Source organism: Biomphalaria glabrata, chromosome 5 (assembly GCF_947242115.1).
Source record: "Biomphalaria glabrata chromosome 5, xgBioGlab47.1, whole genome shotgun sequence".
Lineage (NCBI taxonomy): Eukaryota > Metazoa > Mollusca > Gastropoda > Planorbidae > Biomphalaria > Biomphalaria glabrata.
Genome location: NC_074715.1, coordinates 25,870,735 through 25,893,448, shown reverse-complemented (window position 1 = coordinate 25,893,448; position 22,714 = coordinate 25,870,735). Strand labels below are relative to the sequence as shown.

At 36.2% G+C, this 22,714-nt stretch overlaps 2 protein-coding genes and 1 long non-coding RNA gene across 4 annotated transcripts in view; 1 reads left to right on the top strand and 2 right to left on the bottom strand.

Moving 5' to 3' along the window:
* The window catches only part of LOC106068164 (uncharacterized), a 44,410-nt gene extending 38,343 nt beyond the window's left edge, over positions 1-6,067 (top strand). For both annotated transcript variants that reach the window (XM_056030735.1, XM_056030734.1), the window contains 4 exons: positions 1,925-2,071; positions 3,202-3,337; positions 4,981-5,088; positions 5,878-6,067. In XM_056030735.1, the coding sequence (XP_055886710.1) occupies positions 1,925-2,071; positions 3,202-3,337; positions 4,981-5,088; positions 5,878-5,928 (442 nt within the window). In that variant the 3' untranslated portion in view covers positions 5,929-6,067. The remainder of the gene's footprint in view (positions 1-1,924; positions 2,072-3,201; positions 3,338-4,980; positions 5,089-5,877) is intronic.
* LOC106068169 (glutamic acid-rich protein-like) lies at positions 6,063-11,909 on the bottom strand. Its single transcript, XM_056029628.1, has 2 exons — positions 11,734-11,909; positions 6,063-9,050 (listed from the first exon to the last, which is right to left on the bottom strand). Exons 1-2 carry the CDS (start codon positions 11,860-11,862, stop codon positions 8,421-8,423), a joined length of 759 nt encoding a protein of 252 aa, XP_055885603.1. The 5' UTR covers positions 11,863-11,909; the 3' UTR covers positions 6,063-8,420.
* A 1,242-nt stretch (positions 11,910-13,151) lies between these two features.
* Positions 13,152-17,198, bottom strand: LOC106068165 (uncharacterized). The gene is made up of 3 exons (XR_001217841.2): positions 17,042-17,198; positions 15,872-16,011; positions 13,152-14,360 (listed from the first exon to the last, which is right to left on the bottom strand). It is a non-coding gene; the product is annotated as an uncharacterized LOC106068165 (long non-coding RNA).
* Between the last annotated feature and the right edge of the window lie 5,516 nt (positions 17,199-22,714).

The window sequence follows — 22,714 nt, the reverse complement described above, 5'->3', positions numbered from 1 at the left end:
CCTTAACATCTTCTGCCATAAAGATTGCAAAGTCTGAAAGGTGAACTTTACAGGGTCGAAAGTGAATTTAAAAAGCTTTTTTGTGACTAATAAGAGAACTGAAATAGTCATGTTTAGGGTTTGTGTAGTTCCCCTATGTTGTGTTCCTCTATGTTGTGTTTCCCTATATTGTGTTCCCCTATGTTGTGTTTCCCTATGTTGTGTTCCCCTATGTTGTGTTCCCCTATGTTGTGTTCCTTGATTTTGTGTTCCCCTATGTTGTGTTCTTTGATTTTGTGTTCCCCTATGTTGTGTTCCCCTATGTTGTGTTCCCCTATATTATGTTCCCCTATGTTGTGTTCCTTGATTTTGTGTTCCCTATGTTGTGTTCTTTGATTTTGTGTTCCCCTATGTTGTGTTCCCCTATGTTGTGTTCTCCTATGTTGTGTTCCCCTATGTTGTGTTCCCCTATGTTGTGTTTCCCTATGTTGTGTTCCTCTATGTTGTGTTTCCCTATATTGTGTTCCCCTATGTTGTGTTTCCCTATGTTGTGTTCCCCTATGTTGTGTTCCCCTATGTTGTGTTCCTTGATTTTGTGTTCCCCTATGTTGTGTTCTTTGATTTTGTGTTCCCCTATGTTGTGTTCCCCTATGTTGTGTTCCCCTATATTGTGTTCCCCTATGTTGTGTTCCTTGATTTTGTGTTCCCCTATGTTGTGTTCTTTGATTTTGTGTTCCCCTATGTTGTGTTCCCCTATGTTGTGTTCCCCTATGTTGTGTTCCCCTATGTTGTGTTCCCCTATGTTGTGTTTCCCTATGTTGTGTTCCTCTATGTTGTGTTTCCCTATATTGTGTTCCCCTATGTTGTGTTTCCCTATGTTGTGTTCCCCTATGTTGTGTTCCCCTATGTTGTGTTCCTTGATTTTGTGTTCCCCTATGTTGTGTTCTTTGATTTTGTGTTCCCCTATGTTGTGTTCCCCTATGTTGTGTTCCCCTATATTGTGTTCTCCTATGTTGTGTTCCTTGATTTTGTGTTCCCCTATGTTGTGTTCCCCTATGTTGTGTTCCCCTATGTTGTGTTCCCCTATATTGTGTTCCCCTATATTGTGTTCCCCTATGTTGTGTTCTTTGATTTTGTGTTTCCCTATGTTGTGTTCCCTATGTTGTGTTCCCCTATGTTGTGTTCTTTGATTTTGTGTTCCCCTATGTTGTGTTCCCCTATATTGTGTTCCCCTATGTTGTGTTCTTTGATTTTGTGTTCCCCTATGTTGTGTTCCCTATGTTGTGTTCCCCTATGTTGTGTTCCATATGTTGTGTTCCCCTATGTTGTGTTCTTTGATTTTGTGTTCCCCTATGTTGTGTTCCCTATGTTGTGTTCCCCTATGTTGTGTTCTTTGATTTTGTGTTCCCCTATGTTGTGTTCTTTGATTTTGTGTTCCCCTATATTGTGTTCCCCTATGTTGTGTTCCCCTATGTTGTGTTCCCCTATGTTGTGTTCTTTGATTTTGTGTTTCCCTATGTTGTGTTCCCTATGTTGTGTTCCCCTATGTTGTGTTCTTTGATTTTGTGTTCCCCTATGTTGTGTTCCCCTATGTTGTGTTCTTTGATTTTGTGTTCCCCTATGTTGTGTTCTTTGATTTTGTGTTCCCCTATATTGTGTTCCCCTATGTTGTGTTCCCCTATGTTGTGTTCCCCTATGTTGTGTTCTTTGATTTTGTGTTTCCCTATGTTGTGTTCCCCTATGTTGTGTTCCCCTATGTTGTGTTCCCCTATGTTGTGTTCCTTGATTTTGTGTTCCCCTATGTTGTGTTCCTTGATTTTGTGTTCCCCTATGTTGTGTTCCCCTATATTGTGTTCCTTGATGTTGTATGGTTCCTCGTGTTTTGTACTTCTCTGTGTATAATTCAATCAGATGGTACATTTGTTTATCACATTTTGAACATTAGACTTGGCGCCTTCCATGACGGAGAGAAGAACTCTTCTGATTGTCCCTCTACCAGCGGCTACATCATGAGCAGTACATGGACGGATCCCTATGTCTACAACCGATTCTCAAACTGTTCCAAACAGAACTTAAAACATTTCCTGGAAAGGTAAACTCACTTTGTCAAGTGCCTCATTTGTAAATCAATTAAGCTCGAAAGACATTCCAACTCATACAGATCTTGGTAGCAACACATTATATAGGTTGAGAAAACGATGGGCCAGGAGGTTATTTTTACTATTTCACTTAAATCTATTTTATAGGTCGAATTTTGGTTCCCTTACGTTTAAAGCAGGAATGGTAGAGTAAGAATTCAAAACACGAACATTCTTTCCAATACTAGTTCAATGCATTATGACTTTTTATAGGCGAAGTATCCAATGATAACACTACAGTGTACAGATTGTATCCAATGAGTGCAGTACAGTGTACAGATTGTATCCAATGAGACCAGTACAGTGTACAGATTGTATCCAATGAGACCAGTACAGTGTACAGATTGTATCCAATGATAACACTACAGTGTTCAGATTGTATCCAATGATAACAGTACAGTGTACAGATTGTATCCAATGATAACAGTACAGTGTACAGATTGTATCCAATGATAACAGTACAGTGTACAGATTGTATCCAATGATAACAGTACAGTGTACAGATTGTATCCAATGATAACAGTACAGTGTACAGATTGTATCCAATGATAACAGTACAGTGTACAGATTGTATCCAATGATAACAGTACAGTGTACATATTGTATCCAATGAGAGCAGTACAGTGTACAGATTGTATCCAATGAGAGCAGTACAGTGTACAGATTGTATCCAATGATAACAGTACAGTGTACAGATTGTATCCAATGATAACAGTACAGTGTACAGATTGTATCCAATGATAACAGTACAGTGTACAGATTGTATCCAATGATAACAGTACAGTGTACATATTGTATCCAATGAGAGCAGTACAGTGTACAGATTGTATCCAATGAGAGCAGTACAGTGTACAGATTGTATCCAATGAGAGCAGTACAGTGTACAGATTGTATCCAATGAGAGCAGTACAGTGTACAGATTGTATCCAATGATAACAGTGCAGTGTACAGATTGTAGCATCAGTTTTAGAGCCACATGTCCTACAATTTGTTGAGTTCAATCTGATCATCAGGAGAAGGACGGTTGATTGTTTTCATGAATTTGTTTATCACTATTTAGATCTAATTCTTATCCTATTTACAGAACCTGGTATTCTGAATGTCTTCTTAGCTCTGATTCTAACTATACATCAGGCTACAACGTACCTACACAATTACCTGGACAGCTGTACACTCTAGCAGACCAATGCCAGCACTTTATAGAGGGCACGCCTTGCAAGGTGAGTTACTGATGGTAAATCGTAAAATTCGCTATCATACATAAAACACTGAACTATAATCTTCAAATACAAAAACAAAATCTAATAAAATACTCAGAAAGACACAAAGATAAAGGCACATTCCTCGTTCCATATGCTAGGACAAATTTGTACAAATACTCCTTCTTCCCTAGTGCTATTAGAGCATGGAACGGGTTGCCTGAGCTAGCCAGGAAAACCAGTGACTTGGCAAAATTTAGGTCATTGGTTAATATGCATGACGCATAGGACGTAATCATCTTCTTTTTTGAAGTAACGTCTGTATTGTATAAGATAAGATAAGAACAAATGTTCTCTTTTCCTGTGTCCGAGAAGGTCTTGTCAATGGTTCACCTTGCTTGCATCTGCAATATTGTAAGTTACAATATCAATGCCTGAAATGGCAATCTCAGTAAAGTTATTGGTAGCAAACCAACTCCAATTGGACAACTGTTCCAGAGAAACATTTCGTAAGAGGCTAAAAAGATTTCAAAAACAAAAACACACATTCTGGGCCAGGACACTTTGAGCTTTTTATCCCAGATACAAGATACCGCTTGCACAAATAACCAGATACAAAAACTGTTTGTTCCTCTAGAAATAGAATAGAACTATATGATGTCAACAGTTCACATGGGATGTTTGTTTCTTTTATAATAATGTATTTTTTTTTTGCATGCAGAAATTGTAAGACAAAGATTCTATTTTACTGTAGCCACTAGTTATGCTTGTACATTTGTGTCGTCTAAAATATTAGTTTGTTATATAAAAAAACGCAAATATATACACCACAAATTCTACAGAATTAACAAAATAACAAACATCAACTCACTGTGTGGTTTGCATTTCACATCACTACGCTGACTAACTATAGTAGCAAAAAAATCTTTTTACAACTGTCTGTCTGTCTGGTAAAAATTGTGTACACGTTATTTCTCCTACATCACGGATCAAATTGAAATTTTGCATAATTATTTCTTGTACCAGACAAAATTAGAATCAAAAGAGTCAAAATAATCGATTCGTTAATTAACTATTGGTAATTAATTATTTTGTTTGGTATCGAAGGAGAGAAAGAAATTGTTCTTGACTGACGTGGTGGTATTAGTTCAACTCATTATAATTTGTGTAGAGAATTAGGTCGTTTAAAACAACAGATAACTAAAAGTTTTTCCATTTTTAATAAGCACTTCGCTGGCACAGTGGCTAGGGTGTTGTCTTGAGCCCTTAAGTTCAAATTCAAATCGTAATTTTTTAATATATTAATTGCATTTTAAAAGCAACCAAATTAATATTCAACAGACAGATGCATCTTTTTATTCCTCCCCCCCCTTCTTTGCCCAACTGGTCCAGACAAGTGAAAGGATCATAGCGTAGTGTGAAAGTGAAAGGATCATAGCGTAGTGTGAAAGCTAAATGCATGAAATAGCGCTAACCAAAATAAAAATATTTCTAATCGCACAAATTTAGATCTATTACAAATTTAATGACATGACGGATCCAAACTAATTGATACAATTACGCTGTAGCATAAGCTTTGATTTTTAACATTATTTTGCTTGTTATCTCGTCTATTCCATACATGAACATCTCTGAACTAAATGCTTACGATGTTTTGCTTTCAGAACGTCGCCCTGGACTCGCAATGTGGTCAGTTATGTTGTGAGAAGTGGTCGCAGCCATTCACCAGCAAAGAGCCAGCAGCAGATGGCACAGTGTGTGGGGACAGGAAGGTCATTCATTGATTTCTTCTTTTGTTGTTTTGAAACAGACACTTTAGTTAAAACGCCCCAAATTTTAAATGTATTCTCTGAATGAAGTGAACCCTTTATTAAATACGTGATCATGTGTATAAGTTTCAGGGGAGGGGACAGTGAGACAAACAAGACATCTAATAGGCTTAGCTAATACCAACACACTCTGGGGTCTGTCTCGTACACTTTTTGAACACATTATTTCTCCCACTTCCCATCCTCAATATTCCATTGTGTCTAACAAAACACGAATCAATCAAATTAGTTAATCAATTTTCGGTAATTAATTATTTTGTTTGATATTGAAAAAGGGAAATAAATACTACTCATTGAGAGATGTCGAGGTATATATGGAGTTGCTTCCCTTATTACGTTTTGTATAACTTTTCTCTTTCTCTTTAAATTAATTAAGTTGGAAATGTTGTACAAAATAAAATTAGCCAATACGTTTATGATAGTCGTTTTGAGTTACTGTCCATTATGACAGGTTTATGCTTCAAGTTTTTTACAATTATGTTTTGTTAGTTTCTTAAATAGTACTATTCAAACAGCCATACAAAAATAGTTAGATTTTAAAATAAATCTCTGATAAAATGAATAAAAAAAGACTTTATGTCTCCACCTTATCCTCTCCATGACTGAATTAAACAATGTAGAACCCGCCTGCCTCAATACTGAACGAGCAATAAACACACATATAGAATAAATAGAATTAGCGGTTATAGTAGAAAATGTTTTCAATGGTCACTTAATTTTGATTTCGTACAGATGTGTTACAATGGGGAATGTTTGCATCAGGCTCTGATACCCTTCCAGTGAGGACAAAGACATTTTAAATAGCTGCCGGAAAGTTCATATGTTTTCATATCTCTTACAATTAAATTCATTAACAGATTGAAATGTGGAACTTATGATTTAATATTAAAGTGACACAATAAAAGATGTTACAAAAATGAAACGTTTGTTATGGTTTTATTTCAAAGACAACATCGAAATGAAAACAAATCACAATATAGGAACATAATATGTCACCAGTATTGTATACCATATACACAAATGACATTCAGAGCCTATCAGCTGACACTCCCATCATAAAGTTTGCTGACGACACAGCAATCATTGGCCTTATTGCAGGTGACGAAAATCTTTACCATTTAAATATTAACACTTTTTACCAATGGAGTATAGATAACTTTCTAATTTTAAATGTTCAGAAAACTAAAGAAATGAAAATAGATTTTAGGAAACATAATGGCCATCTTGAAGAAATTCAGATAAGCAACCAAACCGTAGAAGAAGTGCAAGAATATAAATACCTAGGTACAACCATTAACAACAAAATGAAATAAAGTGAACACTGTCAAAACCTTTACACCAAAACTCACCAACGTCTCTACTATCTTAGAAAGCTAAGGAAATTTAACATCGACAAATCAATAATTAAACTTTTTTATACAGCAACCATCAGCAGTCTAATTAACTTTGCCATCAACTGCTGGTATGGTAATACTTCACTGGCACAAAGACTAAATAGACTAATTAAAAAAGCATCATACATCACTCGAACACAGCTACCATCTCTTGAAGAACTTTTTCTTGAAAAATGCCTTTCCAAAGCACTCACGACTCTTAAAGATAACCTACACCCATTAAACCACTGTTACATAAGATCTGAACGAAGTGGTCGTCTCCTTTCCATTAGGACTAAAACAGAAAGATTTAAAAACTCCTTCATCCCACTTTCGGTCAGAGTGTTACAAGATCATCTGTCGTCATCGAGAAGTTCATAGAAGTCTATTTATTAAGCGCTGGTTATTAGTGAGTATATGTTTCGTGTGTGAATGTTGTTCGTATTTGCATCTATACTGTTATTGTACAGTAGTTACGCTGAGGTTGTCAATTGTAATCAAACTGAATTTCCATTTAATTGGGTCATATTATCTTATCTTATCTTATCTACTATGTAGAACTATCTTATATATACTAATGCTATTGTTAATATACATGCTTCATTATCTGAACTATGAAAGTCAATATCTATTTTAAAAAGTTATTTATTGTTTTTTTTAGAAGTTTCAAATAGAATTCACACATGTGTACTTTTGAATCCAAAAACTCGTAATTGCATCAGTAAATGATAGAGCTATATTTAGTTGGTTTGAAGTAACTTTTTGTTCGTACACAATTACTGGAATTTTTACTTACATTTCTTTTTTTCTTTTTGTACTTTTTTTTTGTTAATCAGACGATCATATTCATTGTTGATACAGGTCATCATATTCATTTGTTGATATAGGCAATCATATTCATTTGTTGATACAGGCGATCACATTCATTGTTGATACAGACGATCATATTCATTGTTGATACAGACGATCATATTCATTGTTGATACAGACGATCATATTCATTGTTGATACAGACGATCATATTCATTGTTGATACAGGCAATCATATTCATTGTTGATACAGACGATCATATTTATTGTTGATACAGGCAATCATATTCATTGTTGATACAGGCAATCATATTCATTGTTGATACAGACGATCATATTCATTGTTGATACAGACGATCATATTCATTGTTGATACAGGCGATCATATGTTTTGTTGATACAGACGATCATATTCATTTGTTGATACAGGCGATCATATTCATTTGTTGATACAGGCGATAATATGTTTTGTTGATACAGGCAATCATATTCATTGTTGATACAGGCAATCATATTCATTGTTGATACAGACGATCATATTCATTTGTTGATACAGGCGATAATATGTTTTGTTGATACAGGCAATCATATTCATTGTTGATACAGACGATCATATTCATTTGTTGATACAGACGATAATATGTTTTGTTGATACAGGCAATCATATTCATTGTTGATACAGGCAATCATATTCATTGTTGATACAGACGATCATATTCATTGTTGATACAGGCAATCATATTCATTGTTGATACAGGCAATCATATTCATTGTTGATACAGACGATCATATGTTTTGTTGATACAGACGATCATATTCATTTGTTGATACAGGCGATAATATGTTTTGTTGATACAGGCGATCATATTCATTGTTGATACAGACGATCATATTCCTAGCTGATACAGGTATGTATGTTTAATGCTGTTATAGTTTCGTTAATGTGAATTTATTAGTAAGTATTCCATCCCTTTTCTATTTCATCGTCATAGCTCTCGTCATCTACATATTTAACATGTTCCTTATATCTATTGTTCGAATCATTTAGTTAACTGCTTCTATCACTATCAACACTTGGTGTTATCCTCTACGTTATCTTTCGTCTCTTTCGTCGTAATTACCATCATCATCATCTCCTATGTCAGATTCTTCATTACCATCGCCATCATCATTAAGATGCCATCCCATGTCAACTTTATCATTATCACTTTTATCATCCTCCTCGTCATCATCCTCCTCTTCATCATCCTCCTCGTCATCATCATCCTCGTCATCATCCTCCTCGTCATCATCCTCCTCGTCATCCTCCTCCTCGTCATCCTCCTCCTCGTCATCATCATCCTCGTCATCATCCTCCTCGTCATCATCCTCCTCGTCATCATCATCCTCGTCATCATCCTCCTCGCCATCATCCTCCTCGTCGTCATCCTCCTCGTCCTCATCACCGAGAAGAACTTTGTTCTCGTTGAATTTCGATTTCCACATTTTCATGAGTTGAAGGACGGAACGACGTTTTCGACTGTAAGACTGTCGACATTTTACAGGACATATTAGGCACCTCTCACACAAGTCCTGCCTGTGAGATTTGGTGTGGGCCCCGCGGCCTTCTCTAGCACAGTCGCAATCTTCAGCGACTTCGCCACAATTGCTGCACCTGATGGGTTCAACTTGAAATGGTTTGTAGAAAATGTGGCAGCTTTGACATCTCTGTCTGTATTTCACCTGGTGTCACAACGTGTGTTGTGGTGCCGGGGATTTCACCTGAATTAAAATAGTTGAATAAATGACGATCTAGTATTCACAATAAAAGATTCTTTGTTAAAACATAACTCTGGAACTTTATTTAAATATAAAACGTAAGTACAGCTTATGTACAAGTTACAGATCAACAAGCACAAAAAATATTACAAAGGCTTTAAATCAGAGCTCTTAGAAAACGCGACTGTCTACTAGGAAATTCTTTCATCGACTCGCGCTCTTTCTACTCTCGTCAATTCTCTGGCGCTAAAATGTCTTTATTTATTTTCAAATCAACCAATAGATTTGCAACATCGTAATTACGTCTCGGGTAAAACCTGAGGCGCTGTCAAGGATCTAGATTTGTGGGGTAATTCCTGAGGCTCAGTCAAGGGTTTATATTTCTATTTACACATAAGCTTTAAAATGTGAAATATACAAATAAATCTATAATGGCATCTGTGACACCTGGTAACAAAGAAATAAAACTGCGGTGAAAGTTGAAACAACAAGTTCTATGTAAACACTCTCCCAGTGGAACAAGTTCTATGTAAACACTCTCCCAATGGATCAAGTTCTATGTAAACACTCTCCCAGTGGATCAAGTTCTATGTAAACACTCTCCCAGTGGATCAAGTTCTATGTAAATACTCTCCCAGTGGATCAAGTTCTATGTAAACACTCTTCCAGTGGATCAAGTTCTATGTAAACACTCTCCCAGTGGAACAAGTTCTATGTAAACACTCTCCCAATGGATCAAGTTCTATGTAAACACTCTCCCAGTGGAACAAGTTCTATGTAAACACTCTCCCAGTGGATCAAGTTCTATGTAAACACTCTCCCAGTGGATCAAGTTCTATGTAAACACTCTCCCAATGGATCAAGTTCTATCTAAACACTCTCCCAATGGATCAAGTTCTATGTAAACACTCTCCCAATGGATCAAGTTCTATGTAAACACTCTCCCAATGGATCAAGCTCTATGTAAACACTCTCCCAATGGATCAAGTTCTATGTAAACACTCTCCCAATGGATCAAGTTCTATGTAAACACTCTCCCAGTGGAACAAGTTCTATGTAAACACTCTCAGAATGGATCAAGTTCTATGTAAACACTCTCCCAGTGGATCAAGTTCTATGTAAACACTCTCCCAGTGGATCAAGTTCTATGTAAACACTCTCCCAATGGATCAATTTCTATGTAAACACTCTCCCAGTGGATCAAGTAAAGAAAGAAAGGACGGAAAGCAAAAACTAACATTTTGTTTTCAGAGCGTCGAGGTTACATACGTTTCTCTAGTTTCGCTTTGTAAGTTCACGCACGTAGCAACAAACTAATTACATATCAAATCTGGTAGTGGCTGTGTTTACGTCTTGTAAGTGTTTAGTTATTGGTTATGCTAATGACATTTGTTGCTGTAGTTCCACCATTACTGTCTATCTCTTACCAAAAAAAATATGGCTGATTTAAAAATAAATTGGTTAAGTTTAGAAAGATCTAGATTTGTTTTGAATCGTCACAGAAATCCCAAATTTTCCATTCCCTCCCCATTTTTGTCCAAAATCCCATAATGAATCAGGTGAACCCATTTTGTTGCGATATATTCTCATCCAGGCCTGCCTCAGGGGAGACAATACAGACCAAAACAGAGACATAAATATATACTGCTTTACGTCCCTTTATTTACAGAACTGAGAAAAAAAGACAACAAAAGACAACAACACAAACATATAGGGACAATGAAATCAGACTAGCTTGAAATTGCATCACATGATTAGACTTCTAGAGTCAACACAACAAATACCCATAAGGATCTATAAAGCAGTCTTAGTTCTAGTCTTAAAAGGTGTTATAGCTTCATATTTATATAATATTTGAATTATTCGGAGATTCTCGCATTCAGAATGTGGTTATTACAAAAAAACATGGACTAGCTTTAGAACCACTGTGTTTAGATTGTTTCAAAAATTTGTAAAGAAATATAATTATATGGTAATATAACATATGATGTGAAGATGAAGAGTCACTTATATTTACTTAAAATATTGTAATATGCGCTTATATTTACTTATATATTCTTATATTTACTTATATATTCTTTTTTTCACTTATAAATATTCTTATATTTGCTTGTATTTACTTATATATTTTTATGTTTATTTATATTTACTTATATATTCTTCTATTATACTCTCGCAACTTGCCTCGCATCAAACTAAATTTATGCTGCTTATTTGAAACCAATGATTTTAGTGTGTCACTATGTACAACCATATAGCGCAATGGTAATATAATCTCGTTTATCAATCATTCAGTATTGGCTAGGCGAGCACCGATAATTGGCTGCCCTCTGTAGGTACCCTGTGTGGGTGCCCTATGTGGATGCACATGACTGATTATAATACACAAAAATCTGGTCTCATATAAATGTAAAAAGAGAAGGAAGTGGAGATGAAATGTACACTTGTTCTAATGGGTCATTACTCTAGCAATAATTTAGATACTTTTAAATTATTGTTTTTTAAATTATAAAAGTTAAGGGCATTACACACACACACACACACACACAACTTCCCAAAGTCTCCACTTAGTTAAACTCGGCACTAGCACAGTCTCTCTAGATGGATAGAGAAGCCTGTGGTGATTTAAAGATTCAAACTCTATTACCTGTTCTGTCACTGGATCACAGTAAACATGAGCACTCTGCCAAGAATGACTGCATTTTGGACAATGAAAGAATCCGTACCTCCTCACTAGAGATAGAGATCTTTTCTTAGTAGACCAAGCGTAAGCCATATTGTTGTGTTGTACTTAGCAGTGAAAGCTGCTCCACTATCACAGGGGGACACAACTGAATTAGATCACGTCACATTCATACTTGGAACAGTTGTAAAACAGAGAAACTAATCCCTAATGTGAAACCAAAACAAACATTCAGGCCAAGGTTTTTAGACATATATTTGGGAATCATTGTTCGTATTAGTGCGTCTCATAATTTAAGCTATTCCGCCCTTCAGGTAAATCAATGTCAAAGAACACTAAAAAAATAAAATCTATATTGCAAATTATTAAAAAATTTAAAATTATTATTTAAAAATGTAAAAACTTAACCTGCAATATATGTGGACGGGATTGTCTCTCCAAAATAGGGCTCCACAGTCACATGAAAAAGTGTTCGAGATGAACCATAGTCGTACTACCAGATGAACCATAGTCGTACTACCAGATGAACCATACTCGTACTACGACTGAAGAGAGGCCAACTAGTCCCCGTATATAACCGTGAACGCTATTTCTCCCTCACGCATTCTCCGATCAAGTTGATAATTTAAACAATTATTTATTGAACCTAACAAAACATGAATTAAAAAACAACAACAAGAACCCAATTAGTCTCCTAATTTGTAAAGAACTAAAAATTTCCCTTTCAGTCCCTGCCCTATAGAGCAGATGATGTATAAGTCATCTGTTTCTTTGGCCTAAGGTTAACGAGGGTGTCAAGTGACCAGCACCAACCGCCTTTGCTTTTCCCTAACTAATGTCAGGTAGGCCTACTCCATTTAGAGCTGGACTCAGAGGCGCCCAAAGATCCGGAAATTAAAAATCCCAGTCTTCACCAGGATTCGAACCCGGAACTCCCGGTTCTGAAGTCAAGCGCTTTATCGCTCAGCCTCCGCGCCTCCAGTCTATTAATTATTGGTAATTAATTATTTTGCTTGATATCGAATAAGGGAAATAACTTGTAAATTATTGATAGATATAGTTTTAAGGGTGAAATTTTTTCCCATTTAGATTATATTGTGCTTGTGTTATTTGACTTTGTCTCTTTGCTAGGATTGGAATAATATCTGACTGGAATCTGGACTACAATTATTTATTCGCAACATTTTGATTAACATTGTATTTTGTAGTTTTATTTTTTTTTATAGATTTGTTGACATTATTTTTATAATGGCAATATCGAAGGTTAGTTGTGCGTTAGATCTATTTGTTCTCCGATTCTCCATTGACCTACTTTAGTCTTGCCTAGATTGAAGAACTAATTACCTTGACACGTAGACACGTACAAACAAACACAAAGCTAGTTTTGTTTTTAAAATAAATTTACTTCATCAAATTAATATCACAATTATAATAATAATTTAATCTCCAATGTTAAGAAAATAATTTTTTTTTTGATAGACAATAATGTAATGTGTACACTCGGCTGATTAACACAAGGCATAAAATATGTCAGATGTGTACACTTGACTGAGAGTCACAAACATACAACATGATAAGCGAGGTATACAAATATATGTTATAAAAATGTACATTTCTCAGAAACCTGATATTGAAATTATTTTAATTTAATTATTTTTGTTACAAATAATTAGAAGTTAAGTGTAGTCTTCACTCTAATGTTTCATGAAAGCAGTGAAGTACTTTAAGATAGTCTAACATCATATTACGACACTGACATCAAAGTGTGTCAAAACATGCACCCCTGACAGAAATGATCTTGGATTATCGAAAGATTACGCTAGTGAAAGACAATTTAGAGTAGTATTTGAATCATCGCCTTGTATGAAATGACCATACAAACAATATTTTCAGTTTGATTGACACACTGTAGTTTAAATAACAAGTGGGGGAGGGAGGCTAGAGGGAGAGCGCCCGGTGCTAGGAAGTAAAGTCAGACAAAAAAGTAAAGTTCCTCTTTCAGACCTTGTGATCAATACCAAAACCAAACAAAACACTCCTGGAGTTCTACCAGAGATAGCCAGCTCTAAAAAGTGGGTCTAGTCAAGAAAACAATATATTCAATGGATTTCAAACACTGATTTAATATCAAAAACATTCTCTTTCTCTCTCTCTCTCTCTCTCTCTCTCTCACACACACACACACACTTACACTCTTTCTCAACATCTCACACGAACAAGCACATTCTCTCACATACACTAACACATATAAAAAAGCTTTCTTTTCCTCTCTACCACAGCCACACTGAACATACAAACACATTATTATCTGTATGTATTGAAGAGACATCTAGTCACATGGATGTCTTGATCTACATTTCTCACATCATAGAAACACATGTTTATCTGTATTGGTGAGACATCTAGGCACATGGATGTCCAGATCTACATTTCTCACAGAGGTCTCTGCGGTGTGAAATGTTGGGGTCCACGTGTCTTTCTTTGAATGGACATACACAGGTCACTTCACCACACTGGGAGCAGACGAGATGCTCGACTCTATACGGTTTGCACATGACTCGGCAGGACTTGCATTCTTGACCATAAGTAGCCTGGAATGGAAGAAGATTTGGATAAACAATGGAGTATCCGTAAGTAGCCTGGAAAAGAAGAAGATTTGGATAGACAAAGGAGTATCCGTAAGTAGCCTGGAAAAGAAGAAGATTTGGATAGACAAATGAGTATCCGTAAGTAGTCTGGAATAGAAGAAAAATGGATAGAAAATGGAGTATCCGAAAGTAGCCTGGAATAGAAGAAGAATGGATGGACAATGGAGTATCCGAAAGTAGCCTGGAATAGAAGAAGAATGGATGGACAATGGAGTATCCGTAAGTAGCCTGGACTAGAAGAAGAATGGATGGACAATAGAGTATCCGTAAGTAGCCTGGAATAGAAGAAGAATGGATAGACAATGGAGTATGTGAAAGTAGCCTGGAAAAGAAGAAGAATGGATTGACAATGGAGTATCCGTAAGTAGCCTGGAATAGAAGAAGAATGGATGGACAATGGAGTATCCGTAAGTAGCCTGGAGTAGAAGAAGAATGGATGGACAATGGAGTATCCGTAAGTAGCCTGAAGTAGAAGAGGATTGGGATAGACAATTCAGTATTAGTTAGAGGAGTGGGAGGGAGAACGGAAGTGAAAAAAATTGTCATAATGAACTAATAATGTTCTTAGTATTATCTCTATGACTCTGAACATCTTCACTCCAAGCACAATGAACTAATAATGTTCTTAGTATTATCTCTATGACTCTGAACATCTTCACTCCAATCACAATGAACTAATAATGTTCTTAGTATTATCTCTATGACTCTGAACATCTTCACTCCAAGTACAATGAACTAATAATGTTCTTAGTATTATCTCTATGACTCTGAACATCTTCACTCCAAGTACAATGAACTAATAATGTTCTTAGTATTATCTCTATGACTCTGAACATCTTCACTCAAAGCACAATGAATTATGTCCCATGTGGTCACACTTTTCATCAAGTACATATCAAAGTTTGTAAAGTTCCCAAAAATATTGATTTTCTTATGTTTTTGAGTTCTTAAAGTTTTCAGTTTGATAAAGGAGAATAGCCGCTATTAGGTTTGTGCAAAATGTCCGTCTGTCACACTCAAATCTCAAAAACTAGAAGAGAAATGAAAAATATTATTTCACCATGCGATGCGGCTTGCAAAGTTTTGGTGCGACGGTTACTTTTTTTTTGTCTAGAAAAGTACAGGCGGTTGTCGTTGTGCTGTCCACATGATACCCTTGTTAACCATGAGCCACAGAAGCGGATGACATGTACATGATGGTAAAGCTTGAAAAGAGGAACTTTTAGTAGCTTTACTTTGTATGTGACTAGGAACATCACAGTTTTACTATTAACTTTTTAAAATTTAATGAACACATTTTTACTAAATATAAAACCGTCTCTTTAAAAACATTGGTTTAGAATTATACTTTTTATTTAATACATATTTTTTCATTTTTTCCCGATATTTCACAATTAAAACGTAGTTGTTTTTATTTGTTTATATCACTAATAGACCTAGACATATCGAATTACCTCCATTGTTCCTCTGAGACAATAGACATGGGAGCTTTCCCAGTTCTTGTTACAGCCCGAGCATCGAAAAAACCCATACATTCTTTGAAGATTTGAGCTCATGCTGATGTGTTCAGATAGTATAGTATCAATTGTTCACACTGTCGAAAAAATAATACAAGTAAGAATAGTTAAGAGTTGATTCAAGTCATTGTATGGAAAGTATTAGGTTAATGTGTCTTCCCAAATAGTATCTCCCATAATAAAGTCTTTTAACCTCCTACACAATAATTCAAAGCATTTCGTCCTACCTACACCCTACCTACTCCCTACCTACTCCCTACCTATTCCCTACAATTCAGTGTTTTGTTGCCTCCAGCCTCCAGCATCCAGCCTCCAGCCACCAGCTTTTTGTCTATGTTTTCTACCCACACTTTATTGAAATACATTTGTTTAGGAATGTAGACATAGTTGGTGGATCACATGACTACCGTGCCAAAACGTGTGGCTTGACGCGACTTGATGGTGACATTGGAATGTTAACTTTGACCTAAGCTCTCTCAGTAAGTACTTCTTTTAAGCGCCTGACCGTTAAGATCAATTTCTTGCGAAGTAAAATGTCTTTTCATTGACTTTTAAAAATGTTGTCATGTAAACGTCGTGAACTAAGCGATGTGCCACTTTGTAATTCACCTCTAGAAGGTTAGACGTCGAGAATAAGTGCATCAGCAGCAAACAACTTTTTTAATGTCTTAATAAGTTTTCAGTCATTTTTGGTGCAAACTTTTCCCGCGAAAACTGGAAACATTGTGTTTAATGTAAATGATTTTAATTTTAGAAATTTTGTTTTTTGTGGTTGAAAAGTCATATAATGATAAATGAATTCATTAGTATAATAAAAAATCAATGTATATTGTACATTGATAATAAAACATTGAATATAAAATAATAAATATAAAAAAATGACTATAAAATCGCTCCTTGTCAGCAGTCATAAGATGGGTCCCACAATTCGAGAAACGCCGCTGTTTAGGATTTATGCGCACACAAATACACATCAACAATCACACACAGACATGCACACACACAGACACACACAGACACACACACACGCATATATATATATATATATATATATATATATATATATATATATATATAAAATATAATAGAAACTTAATCACTACTTACGTATTGAAGTACACTTAACAGATTTGCTTTCAAACAGACTTCTGTTTAGTTAGGAGAGCAGATTATTATATCGATCTAGTATACACCTGTCGATTACATTCCATGTAATACTGAAAGCTGTTGACACCTAAACATTTTCCAGGAATGATCTCATCACAAAACTACTTTCGGTTCCAGCGACTAAATATAGATTTGTACGTCTCACGTTATCTTCGTATCGTTGTGGGAGAGGAAGGGTTCCAATCTGTAGAAAATGTGTGTGTGTATATATATATCAGTAGCCTAATTGTTTTGTTTTTTTAAATTATTTTTTTTTACAGAGCTCCTATCAACTCACTCGGCTTGTATGTCTGTCCGTCTGTTGTCTGTCTGGTAAAAAGTTTCTCCCACACCACATCGCGGATGAAGCGGAAATCTTGCACAATTATTTAGTTTACCTGACTAGACAAGAATCAATAACAAACAAAACAAAACAAAAATAAAACACAAATTATTTAATTAACTATTGGTAATTTATTATTTGACTTGATATCGAATAAGAGAAAGAAATCGCACTTGACTGATGTAGTGCTATATATTGAATTATTCCCTTTTATACTTTGTAGCGAGAAACAGTTTTAAACTATTTTTTTTACCTTTACCCCTTAGTCTATTGGACCGTTGGGGCACCTTGCAAGACTCGTCGGCCGTCTTTTTCCATTCCTCTGTCTTTTGCCTTAGTTAGAACCTCTTTCATTCTTATATGTTGTCCTCCCATCGCTTTCTCTGTTTGCCTCTTCGTCTTTTTCCTGGTACTGTTACCTGAAGGAAGGTTTTTGCGAGTCCCGAAGATCTAGTAATATGGACATCGATTTTTCATTTATTATAACACCTAGGTATTTTGCGTTTTTAGTTTGTGTTACTGGTTTACCATAAATAAGAGAAGTGGAATTAATTTGTTTTAGCTATTTTGTTACTCTTCATATTGTCTTTTCCAACTAGGTTATATGGCACGATAGCTACTAGGGGGCCAATCAACAAACGAAAGCTGCTGCGACAGGAAACATCTTGATAATACAATTCAGTTTCTGTAAATCACGTTAAAATGTTTATAAAATGTTTAAAATGTTTCGGATGTTCCTTTAGATATTATCTACTTCCTACAGTCTAATTCTCAGGCAGGAAGATGGGGGGTAGGGCAGCGAGCAAGGTGAGAGCCCGGGACCATCGGTTAGGGTAAGGGTTAGGGTTGCATTAGACAGGGTTAGGGTTAGGGTTGCATTAGACAGGGACCTTCAAGACGACCGAACAGCAGTCCAGCGCGCATACCTAACACCCGACCATGCAGCCATCAATACTTATAAGCAGTGCTTTTGTGACGGTACGCACCGGTACGGCGTACCGGCACCTTTTTTCATGTGGGGAAACATTATGACTTTTCTAGTATCTTAACGTTTAGTTTTGATTTATTAGTCGTTAAAAGTTGGACAATCCATCACTAAGTACTCGCACCTATTTTTTTTTAAAAGCACTGCTTATAAGTTTGTGTCAGCGTGATTGGATTAAGCTTTGAGAATGTCCAATGGATGACTTGATACCAGAACAAATTAGAAAGAAAAAACTGCACTGGCGCAGGAAGAATAGCAAGAATTCTAGCTAAAGAAAACAGCGCAATTTGTGGGAGAACAGATCAAGAAACTGGAAGGGACAAAACAACGATTGCTTTTTTTAATCTTGGCTGAGATGTTTTACAAATTCGACCCAACCATGCAACTGATGCTAGAACATCTTCGGATAATTAGGAACAAAGAGACTCGTATACAGGATTCAAAACGAGCTTCTAGACCTGATGGCATAGTTTCTCGTCATCTTTGGGTGCACGCTGGTTGGTAGACACAAAGAACAAATGTCTTTTACAGAGCGTTTTGTGGACGTATCAGAGCCAGAAGTGAAGATGGATAACACTTTGAGTTTATGTAGTTCGAGGGCCGTTACTACAGTATTGACCTAAGATAGTATGTTTGGTCACAAAAAAAGGCTTCATCGTTGGAGGGACGATCCCGTTAGCGTGACGTGGTAAGATCAAATATATATATATATATAGTCTTCCCTTACGGTTCAGGGTCCACATATGACATTCGCCCAAGGCCCCGCGCACTGCTAGGGTCGCCTCTGATCGGACACAAACACACACACATTTATATATATATATTACACTCTGCCTACCTAGGTCGTCAATACTTGCCATAACCAAGAACTATTATTAGGGGCTACAAAGAATTGTGTTTCTCTCTAACGAAGCCTGACCCTTAATATGACTATATTTATTCACTAAATGAATATCACGAATTAATACTATGTGTGGACAACAAATATAAGTATATTTATTGATATGCATCTGTTACGTCACGTTAGATGCTTAGTCTGATTGGGCAGCATCCAACGAATATATACATAATATTGTGTTACATACCTACATCTCCCGCATTAGAAATGACAAATGACTAAATGATTATCTTATTAATTAAAGGATCTTAAAACGTATCCAAATAAATATTTATTTATATGATTATCTACCTTTTTTTCATAATAATAATAATACTAATCTTTATCATCCATTAGGAAATGCATATACATTCACTACTAGTCGACCGGCGGCGTACCATACGCCGCTATTTTGCAGGGCCGACCTTAGGCCACTGCAAACTATGCGACCCCAGTGTGCCAGCGCTTTTATAGGACCCCAGCTAATTATAGGTTAAATCTATTAAAGAAAGGTAACTCTTTTCAGTATAGGGTTTCATTTTATTCTAACGTCTTAAAATTTGTAATAATAATATTAATGCTTAAAAACTTAAATGTAAGCGCTTGGAAAAAAAATAAAGTTAGCTTTTTGTTTTATTGTTATTTTTTTCCTTAATATTACTGGATGTATCCACTAGTTTAAGTGCATGAATAAATAGTATGAGTGAACAGTAAATTTTACTACGGTAGTGGTTCTCAAAAGTGTGCAGATTATAGATTAAGGCAGCTGACTTCTAAATCTACATGTTGGAGGATTAATAATCCGACGAATCTATAGTGACGGGTTAATAATACTTGTTCTCCACCCTCCCCATCTTTTTTTTCGCCTCTCAAATTACGCAGGATAACTCTAGTCCGTCCGACCTGCAAAAAAAAAAAAGGGGATCTTTCCTTTACGTGATGTCCAAACTGTTGAGCCATGAAGAGAATTATATATAGAGACTAGTCGACCGGCGACGTAGCAAACGCCGCTATTTTGCAGGGCCGGCCTATGCGACCGCAGTGGACCCCCCGCTTTTATAGGACCCGCGCTAATTTTAGGTGTATGAATTATTAAATTAAACCATTTTATAACTTATAACAGATTTTCCGCGGCCTCCTGTCGATTTAACAGGAGGTCCTGGAAATCTACTGAAATTGCAAAATATACGAAAAAGTCCTGGAAATATGCTGAAATTATTAAAATCTTTTGAAAACTCATACAAATCTCCTGAAATATATAGACGAAAATTGTCATTTTGGGGTGTCATTCAATATGGAAAACGCCAATCCTACGCGTGATTGTCATTTTGGGGTGTCATTCAATATGAAAAACGCCAATCCTACTTTGATAAAAAAACAAAAACAACAAAAAACGGCATTATGCAATACCCGCAATTGTGGAATCTAGCGAAAGAAGCTTCTTGCGCCTCAAACTAATGAAGAATTACTTGAGATCAACATTTCTCGTAGATAGATTGAAACATTTGGTAATTCTTGCTATTGAGCATGATCTATGTAGGTAATGGAATTTTTATGATGTACTGTATTTCTTCGCTACACGCAAGGCTCGTAAAGTAGTTCTGTACGTAGTAAAGAATGAATAAAATGCAAAGACGAATTTATTTTCTAATATTAACTCTTAATTTTCTGCTATTATCCGTATCCCTACCGAAACTTGGCCCCGCGAAATCCGTTTCGCCTAAGGCTCTACAATGTTTATGTCCGGTTCTGTTATTTAGTGACGGATGAATACTACTTCCCCCCACCTCCATCCCGCCCCTCTTTTTTTCGCCTCTTTAATTACCTAGGATAACTCCCTCCGTCGGAGTTTGGTATCCAAACTCTTGAGCGTCCTCTGTGGCTTCGATAGTTACTACAGAGTAGATTACCCCCCCCCCCTTTTTTTTTTAACGTGAGGTAGAAATAAAAAAAAAGAGTGATATTTCTTGGTTACACCGGTCGGGCCCTGCTATTTTGTGACTACGTGTTCTTCCCCCCCCCCCCCCCCTGTTGTCTCGTGTACTATCCGCAGAAATAAGAGAGTGATCTTTCCTTTGCTTCTTCTTCTCGTTTAAACTGTTGAGGGAAGAAGAGAATTATATATATATATATAGATGTGAGAAAAATATTTATATAGATACAGTCGCATAAAAAGTGCTGTCTAATATATTCTAAAAGTGTATTACACTTGCTTATAGCTATAAAAAATTTAATTTTGACATCTCTTTTGCACTAAACAATTTTAAGATAAAACTTGAGATTCTGCAAATCATCAGGACACATATAGGATAGAATTCCACTAAAGACATATCGTCAATGAATGTTGGGGTTGTATTACCGTTGTGTTAAGATGCATTTGTATGTGTTCTTGGGTAGTTAATGGACTGCGCCATCAGAAGTCGTCGACACTTTGTTTTGTAGCCCTTTGGGTTATGTACAAGATATTGTGTGTATATATCTAAGATGATTGTGTGGATATATCTATGTTTAGTATGTGGGTGAGGTCATGCATGTATTTGTGTGTAAGTATTGGTGTGTATTTACTATTATACCTGGTTAGTTATCCCTTAGTTGTTCATATGCTAATTCTTGTATCATTTTTCTGTCTCTGATGGTTTCAATATTTATTAGTATATCTTTACTTTTAAATTAACATGTTTATTTTTATTATTATAATTTTGTAAATTAAGTGTTTGATCCAATGGAGGCGTTACATGGCAAAGAATTGTTTATTTTTTTAAATTTTCTTTTGTGTAGATTTAAAATCAAGGTTGGAGAGGCTCGTGGAGACTTCATTAGTACTGGGGACTATTTAAAAAAAAAAGTAATAATTGCTCACAGATACTATATTTTATCTTTTCAGTCTGTGGTGATTCTAACAGAACTCCTGGACCTCTCGGTGTCAACTGGTGGAGATTAGTTGTCCCCGGACTTCTCAGTGTCAACTGGTGGAGATTAGTTGTCCCCGGACTTCTCAGTGTCAACTGGTGGAGATTAGTTGTCCCCGGACTTCTCAGTGTCAACTGGTGGAGATTAGTTGTCCCCGGACTTCTCAGTGTCAACTGGTGGAGATTAGTTGTCCCCGGACTTCTCGGTCTCAACTGGTGGAGATTAGTTGTCCCCGGACTTCTCGGTCTCAACTGGTGGAGATTAGTTGTCCCCGGACTTCCTTGGGGAAAAAAATTATCACCAGACCAGACATACTGGAAAACATAATCAATCTTAGATTATATATAGTCCTCTAAATTCCTCATGAGGTCACTGCAATGCTGTTTGGCCTTAATCTTGGCTTGACGACAAGTTCATATCTAGAAACCGGTACCGGTCGGTCAGCTTGTGGAGGTTTCTCCACTAGTGATTTGGGAAAAGCGGTCATAGTAATAAAATTCCTTTGGACCTTTCAGCCTG

What these genes read in the sequence shown, in the direction of transcription:
- LOC106068169 (XM_056029628.1), bottom strand. Translation starts at nt 11,862, where the DNA reads ATGGCTTACGCTTGGTCTACTAAGAAAAGATCTCTATCTCTAGTGAGG. An exon ending in GTGATCCAGTGACAGAACAG is followed by an intron (nt 9,051 to 11,733) that starts GTAATAGAGTTT and finishes TTGTGACACCAG; the next exon opens with GTGAAATACAGACAGAGATG.